Below are 12,446 nucleotides of genomic sequence, written 5' to 3'. Positions count from 1 at the left end.
TGGACGCATTCACATTGGTTTGCTGAATTCGTTCGGAATTCGCAGTGGTTCCTCCCATGTGCATGTGCCTTTTGTGGAGTTCCTATTTTGGGACCCTGAGCCTTTCTATTTGAGCGCGGAATCTGTGCTCAGAGCCAGTTTCTTGCATCTCCAAAAGCGTTTGCATGTCGGAGAGAGAGAGAGCGCGCAAAAGACAGGACCTGATTGGCTGTGAGAAGGCGGAAACCGTGTGTGATGCTTTCATTGGACATGATCGTGTGGTCAGGCACAGTGTGGTGCTAGAAGGCCACAGTACGCACGAGCTTGTTACATGAAACTTGGAAAGTTCGAGCACGGACAGACCAATCACGTTTGCACCTAATCCACGCTGTTCGCTCTGAAAAAGTCTCGACGCATGATGCTTTGTCTGCGTATAAAAAAAACTCTGTCTAGATACCCTTGTTCGACAGAGATCGTGATTGTCCGCTGCGTCTCACTACGTGCTGGACATGCAGCTTTACACAAACATACTGTCAACGGTACTGGCACTGGCTACGGCCGCTGCGGCAGCACCTGTGAGCTCATCGATGCCAACACCAATTACACGGGGCCCAGTCGTTCCGCCTGAAACATTCACGGGTTTCAACCCATACAATTCACACTTTTATTCAACGCAGACGTTCTTGAGTTATTCTACGGCCCAGACTAGTCTCAAAAGCTCGGCCCATACTTCCGCGACTCATTCATAATGACAATGTTGATTCCCACGTCCTAGACGTTTCCTGCGATGGTGCGCGAATATCCTATACCAAGTCGCATTCGTGCGCATGATGACGAATATTGGTTGGATCTGCATGTATTCTCGTGATTATGTACAATAGCTAGCTGTGTTGTGCACATAGTCAAAAGTGCTGTTCTCTGTGTTTTTCGAGTCCCTTGATGATGTATGTGACTGGCTCGTTTGTTTCCCTCAATTGACGATTCTTTTTCTCTCACCCATTTCTTCTTTCCCCTTTTCCACTTTTCATTTCCTTTTCGATTTCCTTTCCCCACATGTCTTGGCACCTCGCCTATTTCCCTAGCCCTCCTTGGTCTTTTTCTCTATTACATTTTGTTCCCTTTGGATTCGATCCTGTTCCACTTTGTATCTTCCACTCTTCCGATCACTTCCCTTCGTTCTTCGTTCTTCCTTCTTTCTCCTTCCTCCTCCTACCTCTTGTGCCCTGCATTTCATACTTCTTCTCTTCTTCTCTATTGCAAGGTCTCCTCTCTACTTTTCCTTACCTTGGAAGCTCTGCCCTTGTCCCTATCTGTTTCTCGTTCAATCTCTCTTCTCATCATACTTTTCATGTCTCATTCACCACGGCGCGCATGTCCACGTCTGCCTCCTGTGCTGGTCCTTGCATCCCTCCTCTGTTCGTCCACTCCCTACTAGTCTCCCCATCCCTCCACCCTGGCCCCGTGTCGATTCCCCTCTAGCTTGTCTACCTTGTTCCCCCTTCTCCACTTCTTCTCCCCTCTCCCCTCTCCCCTCCCCTCTACCTTTGTACTCGTTTATGTCTCTCCGCCTCGCTTCTTCCGCTTCTCATTTCATTCACTGATTCCTACTTCTTTATAGCTCCTCTACATCTGAAAGACCCATCCATTTCCCGTTTCCTTTCACCATCCTGATCGACTTGACGAGCATGCCCGTCGCATTCTTCGACTCCCATCCATCATGTTCCGTACCGTCTTCGAGTACATATGTCAACTTGACATCCTTTCCTTCCCGCGTCGCCGCAAACTCGTGGTCCCCGTTGTATCCGCACATTCCCACAACCAGCGCCGGCGCCTTCTTCGAGCCATCCACTGTGCTTCCAAGAACACATTCATCTGGGGAATGGTCCAGCTCCAACACTCCATACCGCTTCTCGCTTCCCTTCTTTCCCTTCTTGCAGTCCAAGAACTTGTACTTCAGGTCGTTGTTGACCTCGTCTTGTTTCTTCACGAACTTAGCACCGTACATCACGCCTTCCTCCTTCACTCCGTATGTGTTCTCCCCGTCATGCAGCACAAGCGTGCCCCGGTACACTGGCTTGCACGCTTCTTCGGCTTCTTGCCCGCCGATATCCCTCTGTGTTACCGGCGAGGCCATCGACATCGCCATCATCGCTGCCATCATGCTTGCAAAAATGGATACCTTCATTGTTGAGTGCGTTGTTTTCCTCCTACCCGCTTCGCCTGCCGCGTTTTTATACTTTTGGCTTTATTTTGCGCAGGCCATTCTTTTCAGGGCCCCGGATTGCTACTCTGTTCCTTTTCCAAGCGAATCATGGTCCACTCCACAGACCTGTGCGGTCTTGGCATGTTTGCGCGTCACTTATTGGCTGGCCTCATGCGTGATGACTTTACTTGCCCCGGACTTGCGCAGCACGTCAAAGTTGTTCGTTCGGACGATGTGACCCATCAGTATGACGAACCAAGGCTGTGTAGTCGAAACGTGCTCTTTTTTCCATCATATGGATAGGTGGGTTTGCGCGCTACATGTTTCCCTGCATTCGGACAAGAGATCAGGTTCTATCGGCCATACACATAGAGAACGTGCTATGCTTCTCCCCGTGACTGTCTGTATGCTGTGCTTCGTCCTTGTCTTGTGCCTTTTTCTAAGGCTGGTATCTATGTGGGCTCATACCATGTCCGTGGTCACGTTAGACTGCTCACTTGGTTACCATTGTGACCCTCATCCTTGTCCTTCATATCCATGATCGCATCTCTCTCTCTCTTTCTCTCTTTCTCTCGTAACTCCATTCATACACATGCGATCATGTCTGCTCTTTCATTCTCCGTGTTTTTCGGCTCAATATGGTCACTGCAGCTCACCCCATCTCATCTGTGACATCCCCGCACTCCACCTTTCCCAATGGTTTACGCGCCACTCAGATCCACTGATGTTGATCATGTTTCTTCATCTTACCATCCTATGTTTCCAGCATCGCTTTTGTATTCTCATCCGTGCTATCGCTTTGCCAGGCATATCATGTGCTTCATCGCACTTCGCGGCTGCTCGTACAAACTTTTTTGTTTGTACCGTGAAGCCTATCTGACGGTGTTTTGCGCTCGCAAGTTGGTATCTTGATAGTGCCTCTTGTTCTTTGCCGTCTCCAGCCGAGCCTCATAGCATCCAAGGCCCATGTCAATAAACACACCCGCTCCTGACTTCGTGCCTGAACCCAGTGATGGAGCATTCGGGCACGCAATTGTGTCTGTGCTGGACCTAGCCGTCAATATGATGTCATTTGCGCTCTTTTTACTGACAGATTTGGCCTTCAATGGTCGTGTCTATGTGTTTGAGCGAGTTTCTTCGCGTTCAATCCAATCCACCCTCTCCCCCCCATTGTCATGTCAGACTTGCGCCATCAAGCACACGTGGCTTTTGAACAAAATTCCCTCCGTCGAAGCCGCTCAAATAAAATGTTCGTGAAATTTGGCCCAAAATGCACATATATTCCTCCACCCGCCTGTGGCTCTCGTACACTCATTTTTACCGTGTGCCAGCTGTCCCTCTAGCATCATTGCAGTAGAACGGTCCAGCTACTGGATAGAAATCCCACACAGCTGCACTTCTATTGCTTCAACATGCAGAGAGGACAGACCGAGAGCAGCTGGCAGGAAAGAAGCAATGGACTAAATAACGTGATGGATCGATCCATCTCTTTGCTACACTGATGCGGTAACAACTCGTTCAAGCTCTGTATGTACTACTGTGTTGAAAGTGCTGAGAAAACTACTTGTCAATCAAGGTCCTCGCAACGTCTTGTGATCTGATTGCATCTGCCATACTTTGCATTGTTCCTCCACGTAGGAAGGCACTTTCAGGACCTCCTTTGCCTTTTCTGGCGCTTGGACCATCACCATGGCCAGGCCTGCAGATAGATGCCAGTCCATGTGGCAGTGCATGAACCACGCACCTGGATTGCTCGCAAGGAATCTGATCGTTACGCTCCCGAATCCATCCACAGCCACAGTGTCCCTTCGCACTGGATTCTCTAGCTTATCGACTTCGGGAACCTGCGGCTTCTTACCGTCAGACCCGTATGCCCTGTGGACCACCTGGAACTTGGTGCCGTGCATGTGGAACGGATGTACATCATCGGACAAGTTCAAAATAGTCATTTCGACCATGCTATTGTATGGTGCAGTCACTGCATTCACGTTGCGTCCATATGTGCCTGCATCCATCGGGTTCGTCGTGTTCTTCGCCGTCACGGTCAACATCGTGGGCGTCTTTGGTGCAACATATGTTGTTCCATTGATCAGACCCATCGGCTTGCCGTGCTTGCGGCCCTCTTTCATCTTGACTTCAAGAGTCACCCGCATGTCAGGCTGATTCGACTCGATCTTCTCAACTGGCACGAGCTTTGTGTCGTCGAATGGCTTGACGTCCGTGCGGCGATTCTTTTTTCCATCTCCCATCTTTGCATCCTTTTGGCCGTAAGTGAGCGTGCCTGTCAAGTTGAGCTTGAGCGAGCCCACTTTCGGGAACGTGCCGCCCTCCAATTCGCATGGATGCGCCAGTTCTTATCGGTCTCATTTCGCGCCTTTACCAGCACACTGTATCGCTATCCAATGGCCACCTGAACAGACTCAATTGGATACCGTTCCACGTCCACGCCATCGACCTCGATCACCTCCATGTCATGACCCTCAAGCCAGAAATCAAATACAGAGGCAGCTGACATGTTAATCAGCCGCAATCGATACGTTTTGCCAGGCTCAAACGGTAAAGTCGCATTCTCATTGATGCCCTTCAACGTTTTGGCCGTATGGTTGGCTTTCGTGTGCGCAAAATACAACAGACCGGAGTCAGGCGTCTGATAGTCACCGCCATTTGTCATGTAGTCGTGTCGCATAATGTATCCGTGCTGGTGGTGGTACCAGTCTGCCATCACGACCGTGTAGTCGTCGTCGTAGTCGTACGCCTCTCCTTCAGAACGGTGAATAATGAATGGTGTCCGAAGGCCATCAATATATTGACCCTTGTAGTGTCCATGCAGCCAATAGGTTCCCCACTGCTTGGGTGATTTCTCGCCACTCTTTGGCGAGTTGAGGATCTCTTGGTAGAACGAGTATCCGTCGGGCACGGGGCACTGTGTCACACTAGCAGCACCATCGTAATAGTTTACGTTCGTGAAGAAGAGTCCGTGTCCATGTAGTGTGGACGGGCGTCCATCACCAAACTTGTTGGTAAAGTTGATGTGGACAAAGTCGTCTGAGTTGACAATGAGGGGATCGGCGGGGAACTTGCCATTGATGCCAATCGCTCGGCGAGGGAACTTTCCATCTGGGTTGACATTATCGACCCAGCCAACACTCCACTGCTTGCCGATTTCGGCGCCAAAAGCCGTCGTGGCTAACAACAGCACGAGTGCAGACGCCGCCCACATGATGGGGTTGTTCTAGTTTGGTGGCAAGTATCGATAAGCCTCCCACTGTTCCACGTATTTTACTCTCCGCACGCCATAAAACGCGTACCCTGTCTCCCCATTTGTTTGCGCTGGGCACAGTTCCTCCACTGTTGCCACCATGTCCGCGGAGAGTGGTCTTGGGTCGACATATCGGAAGGATAGTAATCGACATAAAGAAACTAGTTAGATCGCTGCGTCAGATCCTAAGCTGACCTTTAATTAGGCTATCTCGTCGATGCGTGCATTCTCCATAGACATGCATGAGAAAGCTCGGGCGCCTGATTTTAAATCGGTCTGACTGATCCCCACTGATGTTTGCGTAGCTATGTACCAGTATAGGATTCAAAAAAACTATAGGTGGATGCTTTGTTTGACCGACTTGATTTCAGCATGTTTGCTCGAGTGACCTTCGCCTAGCCAAACCAAATGTGTTTGCATGGACACAGGCGAGCGGATTTCACAAGGTACGTAAGATTCACTAAATGAAACGCTTCACACATTGTTTGTTTTGCTAGCACATAACTTCCTTGCAGAATGATATCAGATAATTTCTTGAATGACTTGTCGGATCCATCCTAGTCAATGTTATGAAATTGCTTCTTCAACGTGGTCCACAGATCTTACTTTGAGCACATCGTTTCCAGCGCGATAAATGGGGCTTTAGTGCAAAAAAAACACCCGTGACTTTGTGACGTTTGTACAGACAAACGTTTCTGTTGTTTTACGCAACTCATCTATTTGGCATGCGAGGAATGTTCAAACAAGGTTTTTTCGTTGACTACTCATGCACACTTTTCTGCCCATGTATTCTATGACCGAGCATCGCTCGAGACCATTTCTAAATAATATTCCACATCAGAGCCTTTTCGCGTAAGAAGATAGACAAGGCGCTGTTTTGCGTAGAAACTTTTCAGACAATCGATATCTCCAACTTCTGTATATCCGCAGAACACTATGAGCATCAATAATGAATCTATTGCCTGTGGCTCTCACTTAAAGGACAGACTTTTCAAATCTGTGCAACTCGCCAATGATTTCCAAGGGATCTTCTGCTCACTTGTGAAGCGCATCTTTCAAGTACTCGTCATTTGGTCCAATCTTGTCTCCCAAGAGGCCCTTAAGAAGACCCAAAGCAGACTCGAAATCTTCGCCAAGAGCATGAGAGTTGACGCCAACGTCGTAGTTCTTGATTTCTCGGCAGCCACCCTGCACAGGCTTGCCTTGGAGCCGGTCACGGTTCCAAAGGAAGCCAGGGACTGTGCTTGTAACCGTCGTAACACCATGAGCAGATACAGGGTTCGCGAAACTTACGAACTCAACATCTGCACCATTCTTACACCAAGATTTATACGTCTCGTGAGCTGCCTCATAGGGGGCAACTTCGTCTGAGACTCCGTGCGCCATCAAAACAGGTGTGTCGGGGGTGAAATCAGGGTTTGTGCCCATAGTGAGCTCATTGAGGGCCTTTTGAACAACGGGCTCGTATAGGAAGCGCTTGCCGACCGTACTAAAACTCTTGTCGTAGAAGTTCTTGAAGAGAAAATGCAACGTGATCTCCTCTTGGCAATGCTTTCTGGGGAACTCTAAGTCTTTTTGAGCCTGCTTCGTAAAGACTTTATCAGTGTAAGCCTTGACATCTGGGTATGTTGAAATGACACCACCTAAACCACCAGCGACATAACCAGCGAATGGTCCACCGTTAATTTTTTCCACTAATGCTGTGACATTGGAAGGCGTTCCACCCGTGAACCATCCGACAGAGTTGATTTCTGGCGCGTACGACTTTTTCAGCGCTGCCGTCCATCCACATTGAATACCACCACCAGAGTATCCATGGCCAACAACCCTAGCATTCTTGTTAAGACCAATTTTATCAAAGGCTAGCGTCGCACGAATACCGTCCAATGATTGACGGCCCTCGACATGACCTGAACCAAATGCACCCTTGTTGCCTTCCTTGTCGGGCATCGTCACAATGTAGCCTTCTTGCAGATACAACATAGCAATTCCCACGTTGAAAATTGAACTAGTGTCCGACAGCAAACCAGCACGCCAAGTATAGCTTGGAGCGCACTGCGGCGCTCCAGCATCCTCAAAGTCAGCATACAATACTAAAGAATCGTTCTGAGCATTGTGAGGAACCATAATTGTCGTAACAGTTGTCGTTGGCTCATCGTCTGACCTGTACGTCGTGCGGTACAGCAACTGCCAAGCCTCTTTCAAGTTGTCCTTCACGAGCGTGTTGATATTCACTTTACGAGAGCGCAAGATAGTCCCCACCTTCTTCGACTCCCAGCCATCTGGAGGTTGATAGAAGGGGTCATTTTGTGGCTTTGGCAAGTTCTCGCGCGCAACCAGGGCGAGCGCTTGGGCTGCAAATGAGATAAGAGTAAAGGCGACTATACCCAACTTCATAGCGTTGTATAACCCAAGACATTTCGATTGCGCTTATATTTATGTGTTTCGTTCTTCGTTTCAGAAGCTTGTTTGGGGTGTGAAAGATGACGCAACTGTAGTCTTGTTCAATCGAGAGCAATGATTCGCTCAAAATGACATGTGCAGTGCTTTGTGTCGGGTTGGGTTGAGAATTGCAACTGATTGCGTGGAATTCTCAGCAAAAAATCACATGGGTTCATCTGACCCCAAAACTGTCGAACTCGCTGTGAGAATTGTCAGTTACCTCGCTTATTCTAGTCTTGATCTCTTACTAAACCACGCCGATGACCCTGACAATCACCCCGACAATGAATCCAACTGAAACCGGTCGCTTTACCGACAAAGTTGATTAGTACCGGATATAATAGCAAGAACTTTGAATTCAATACTACGCGTATCCTTGTCAAAGTTAAAGCATTTTCCAGGCTGCTGGTGAAATATGGATTAGCAATGATCAGTTTCAGCTCTTGAACTACACGAAGCGTAGCACAAAGTTCGAGTACTTCTTGGATTTGAGTGAGAGTGAAGACTACTCCGAGTTTTTGACCAGATACATAGTTTGAGTAAGAAGGTTGATGTATTGACGAGATGAGGCGCATGGCTCTCCAGGGAGAGATATTGCTCCTCGGAGAAGAAGTACACTATCAGGGTGGAGCCGAGCGAAATCCACGCATAGGAAACGTCTTGCCACCAGCGGTTCATTGCCACGCCGCTGGACTATCCCAACAACGTACTCAAGTTGGGCAAGAGGGTACGAGGGCGACGAGGAGATATGGGTTATATACCACGAGATGAACCATCTGTTGTTTTATCAGAACCCAAAGCACCAGCTGGCGGTGTCCAATCCGTACATAAGTGGCAACGAAGACAAGTAGTTCAAGGATTGACCGATTCGTTCACCGATCCGGTTTCATTAACTTAAGAGGCAATAAAGAAGTTCCATGTACACTTCTTCTTCGGTCCGCATACAGACAAATCCAATCCCATCACGATGCACTTCTACTATACGTGATTGGCGACTCTCGTTATGAATCAACTATATCTATTTAATGAACAGGATGTCAAAAGTTACATATTTATCAACGGCTCTCAGTAGAGAGTGCGTACGAGATGTTCGCGCTTCCAAAAGCGAGTACCAGCATCCTTGATGAATTCAGAGCCCAAGTCCGTAGAAATGCCTTTCTGATTTGTGTCCACGCCCCCCTTCTTAAGCAGACGCTCAGATTCTTTCGTGTAAGCAATAGCCTTCAAGTGTGCGTATGCATCCTGCACCCATTGAACAGCAGCCGATTCCTTAAGTAGCTGATCCGTACCCTTGTTGGACAGAACCACTGCCACTGCGTCAAACAAGACAGAGGGCATGCCGGCCAGAATCCCATCTGCGTCGACCTTCGACCCATCCGACAGTTTTATGCCATGCGCTCGAGGTGCAATCACAGCTGGGACGCCATTATGCTCCTTGATCATCTTCTTCAGACGCTCGATCTTGCCCTTATCGCTTCCTTCGTTGATAAGAATACCAATTTTTCGTCCTTCAATCGTATGCTTAGTATTACGGTGTATAGAGAGTGCTGGACTGGCAGGTAGATCAACAGGCTCGCGAACCGGTTTCGATTTCTTGGGGAGTTCGATGCCTAAACCCTTTGCTACGCGACGAGCAAGTGACTCGTCCACGTTGCGCAAGTTTGCGACTGCGCGTTTCGGCACCTGTGAAAGAGATACTTGTGAGAGTTCGAATACGAAACCGCCAACCGTGTGGTTCTGCTCAGACTCCGTCAGCGACTTCCAGTATTGGCGTGCCTGACTGTAGTGATCGGCAAATCGCTCGTCACGCGCGCGGAGCTTAGGACCGCGCTCCCGAGGTCCTGTAACATGACTTGACGTGTGGAAGGCAGCCATGAAGGGACATGCGCGAGGACCTGTGGGTTCGTCGGCTTCGTACAGGCTATTCGGTTCGTAGTTTGCACGACCCTTAGGAATGCTCATTTGCATCATGCCATCACGCTGGAAGTTGCGCACAGGCACCTTCGGATGGTTAATTGGAAGCTGATGGAAATTCGAGGTGCCCAAGCGCGACTTTTGGGTGTCCAGGTAAGAGAATAGGCGTCCTTGCAGCAAGGGATCGTCTGAGAAGTCAATACCGGGAACGACGTGCGAAGGACAGAACGCGACCTGCTCTGTCTCGGCAAAGAAGTTGTCAGGGTTGCGATTCAGCACCATACGGCCGATGAACTTGACCGGAACATCTTCCTCAGGAATCAGTTTGGTCGAGTCCAGCACGTCGTAAGGCTGAGAGTCGGCAAATTCCTTGTCGAATACCTGGATACCGAGCTGCCACTCGGGATACATGCCTGATTCGATAGACTCGAAAAGATCTTTGCGGTGATAGTCGTTGTCTGCACCCTGAATCTTGGTCGTTTCATCCCACAAGGTTGATTGAACGCCAAGCTTCGGCTTCCAGTGGAATTTAACAAAGTGCGCATCTCCGCTTTCGTTCACTAGCTGGAAGGTGTGAATACCAAAGCCCTCCATCATGCGAAGTGAGCGTGGAAGACCGCGCTCGGACATAGCCCAGAGCTGCATGTGCGTGGACTCAGGCATAAGCGTGGCCCAATCCCAGAAGGTATCGTGCGCCGTTGCAGCCTGCGGATAGCCGCGATCGGCTTCCATTTTCACCGAATGAATTAGGTCTGGGAACTTGATCGCATCCTGAATAAAGAAAACAGGCATGTTATTACCAACCAGATCCCAGTTGCCTTCATTCGTGTAGAACTTGACCGCAAAGCCTCGCACGTCGCGCGGAGTGTCGACCGAGCCTGAGCCTCCTGCGACATTAGAGAAACGCGCGAAAACAGGCGTCTTCATCCCTTTCTTAAATACATGCGCTCTGCTCAGGTGCGAGATATCCTCCGTAGCCTCAAAGTACCCGTGTGCACCAGAGCCACGAGCATGGACGATGCGCTCTGGGATACGCTCGTGGTCAAAGTTGAAAATTTTCTCCCGCAGAACGAAGTCCTCAAGTAAGGTGGGACCGCGCGTACCGGCTTTCAGACTATTTTGGTTATCGGAAATCAATACACCTTGGTCAGTGGTGAGATTTCCCTCGCCTCCATGCTGCTGAGGGTCGCCTCCGTGCCTGAAGTGTATCGTCACGTTGTCATTGTGTGCTGATGAAGCTAGAACCACAAAAGATAGAGCTAAAAGCAGAACCTGCTTCCAAGCCATCATGGTACGGACAAGTAAAGCCAATCTACTTACTATGAAGCACCGGTCGAACGGCTTTGCCTTTGGTGATCACGCAAAACATTAATCCGTGAGTCACAACTTATCACATTGACATGTTGCCACAGGTCCGTTGGGAAACTGAGCGTGTGCCCTCGTGCAGCTGCATGCAGAAATGGGTGGGGTAGGCATTCTCTGTAAACCAATCACACTGTCAACATTTTAATCTGTCCGTATGCTACCTCCGCGGACCTATCTAGGTCTGTTATCAGGTCAGAAGCTAATCCGACGCACATTAGCTTACCTACGAAGGATAAGTAAATATTACTAAAGTTAAATCACAGGCTTGGCTCGAACGTCGAGGTCAAGATTTTAATATTCAACAATGTGCCTAAAGCTTCATTGGCCAAATGAGCTTCTTGTCCCATGTCTTGAATTGGCAGATGGTGCTCCGCTCTGTGTTTCCGTAGGGACGTGACTGCCCGAGATTCTTGTTGTCACTTTGAAAAGTCCTCTAGCGTGCTTTGCAGTTGGTAGTGTGTAAAAATTATGCCTCACACCCGAATAATCCTACTTTCCATCATGATACACACGGCTGTTGTCCTACCTCGCCGGACAAGGTCAGTGGCTTAATGGTCTGAGGGAGTATACGTGGAAGCTCCCTACTGTTTATGAGTCATTGATAATGTATCCTAATATTTTTTTCAAAATACAAACTTTGTATCATCAAGCAAATGCAATTAAATCACCATGTCATACTGGCACCAGGTACGTAAGTTGATTTTGGACCATACATACACAAATCGCCTTGGAGTCCGCTGCGGCATTTTTGTTGGATACACGACTTATTTCATTTTCAAATTGCTACAAAGATGAAGATTAGCTGCCGTGCTCATCCTGGCTCTTGTGTTCCTACACTCTGCACTATGGCCTTTACCATGACCCGAGTTATCTCTGACCGACTTTTATGGCAATTGTTCCTACGAAGCATGAATCGAATGTGGACGCACTGAATGAGTTGTTTGTTAAACTCGACTTGCTTAGGAGGATGAACACGTCTCGATTACTGCAGGGCAGTGGAACAAAGCTTTCTTAGCGCACGAGTTCAGCAGGCATGCTACTATCTACAACACTTCCAACATGTGCTGGTACGGAAATAATCACTCAAAGCGCTGGAAGGTGGCTGAGCTCTTTGAGACTATTTTCATGCTTCGAAAGTGGCTTACCCTCTCAAGACCGGCTGCAAGATGCCGACCTTCTACCTAGGTGAATAAATGGCGTTGTGACCAGCTCAGCAATTTAGTAAGTCCCATCCACTTTCATTCCTCGATCCTGAGCGTTCCGGAAATTCCCAAGGTGGATGCA

The 12,446-nt window shown here is 48.8% G+C and overlaps 5 protein-coding genes across 5 annotated transcripts; all 5 read right to left on the bottom strand.

Moving 5' to 3' along the window:
* Positions 1–1,591: 1,591 nt before the first annotated feature.
* On the bottom strand, positions 1,592–2,140 carry MGL_4200 (uncharacterized protein; the record flags this gene model as incomplete). Its single annotated transcript, XM_001728669.1, has 1 exon — positions 1,592–2,140. One exon carries the CDS (start codon positions 2,138–2,140, stop codon positions 1,592–1,594), a length of 549 nt encoding a protein of 182 aa, XP_001728721.1.
* Positions 2,141–3,753: 1,613 nt separating this feature from the next.
* Positions 3,754–4,431, bottom strand: MGL_4199 (uncharacterized protein; the record flags this gene model as incomplete). Its single annotated transcript, XM_001728668.1, has 1 exon — positions 3,754–4,431. One exon carries the CDS (start codon positions 4,429–4,431, stop codon positions 3,754–3,756), a length of 678 nt encoding a protein of 225 aa, XP_001728720.1.
* A 146-nt stretch (positions 4,432–4,577) lies between these two features.
* MGL_4198 (uncharacterized protein) lies at positions 4,578–5,402 on the bottom strand (the record flags this gene model as incomplete). The annotated part of the gene is made up of 1 exon (XM_001728667.1): positions 4,578–5,402. The coding sequence occupies one exon, from the start codon at positions 5,400–5,402 to the stop codon at positions 4,578–4,580; it is 825 nt and encodes a 274-aa protein (XP_001728719.1).
* A 1,074-nt stretch (positions 5,403–6,476) lies between these two features.
* Positions 6,477–7,838, bottom strand: MGL_4197 (uncharacterized protein; the record flags this gene model as incomplete). Its single annotated transcript, XM_001728666.1, has 1 exon — positions 6,477–7,838. One exon carries the CDS (start codon positions 7,836–7,838, stop codon positions 6,477–6,479), a length of 1,362 nt encoding a protein of 453 aa, XP_001728718.1.
* Positions 7,839–8,948: 1,110 nt separating this feature from the next.
* Positions 8,949–11,087, bottom strand: MGL_4196 (uncharacterized protein; the record flags this gene model as incomplete). Its single annotated transcript, XM_001728665.1, has 1 exon — positions 8,949–11,087. The coding sequence occupies one exon, from the start codon at positions 11,085–11,087 to the stop codon at positions 8,949–8,951; it is 2,139 nt and encodes a 712-aa protein (XP_001728717.1).
* Between the last annotated feature and the right edge of the window lie 1,359 nt (positions 11,088–12,446).

The sequence above is a fragment of the Malassezia globosa genome, assembly GCF_000181695.2.
Source record: "Malassezia globosa CBS 7966 chromosome Unknown mgl_sf_15.1, whole genome shotgun sequence".
In the NCBI taxonomy this organism is placed as follows: Eukaryota; Fungi; Basidiomycota; class Malasseziomycetes; order Malasseziales; family Malasseziaceae; genus Malassezia; species Malassezia globosa.
The sequence above is the reverse complement of the archived record's forward strand: the minus strand, read 5'-3'. Positions and strand labels throughout refer to the sequence as shown.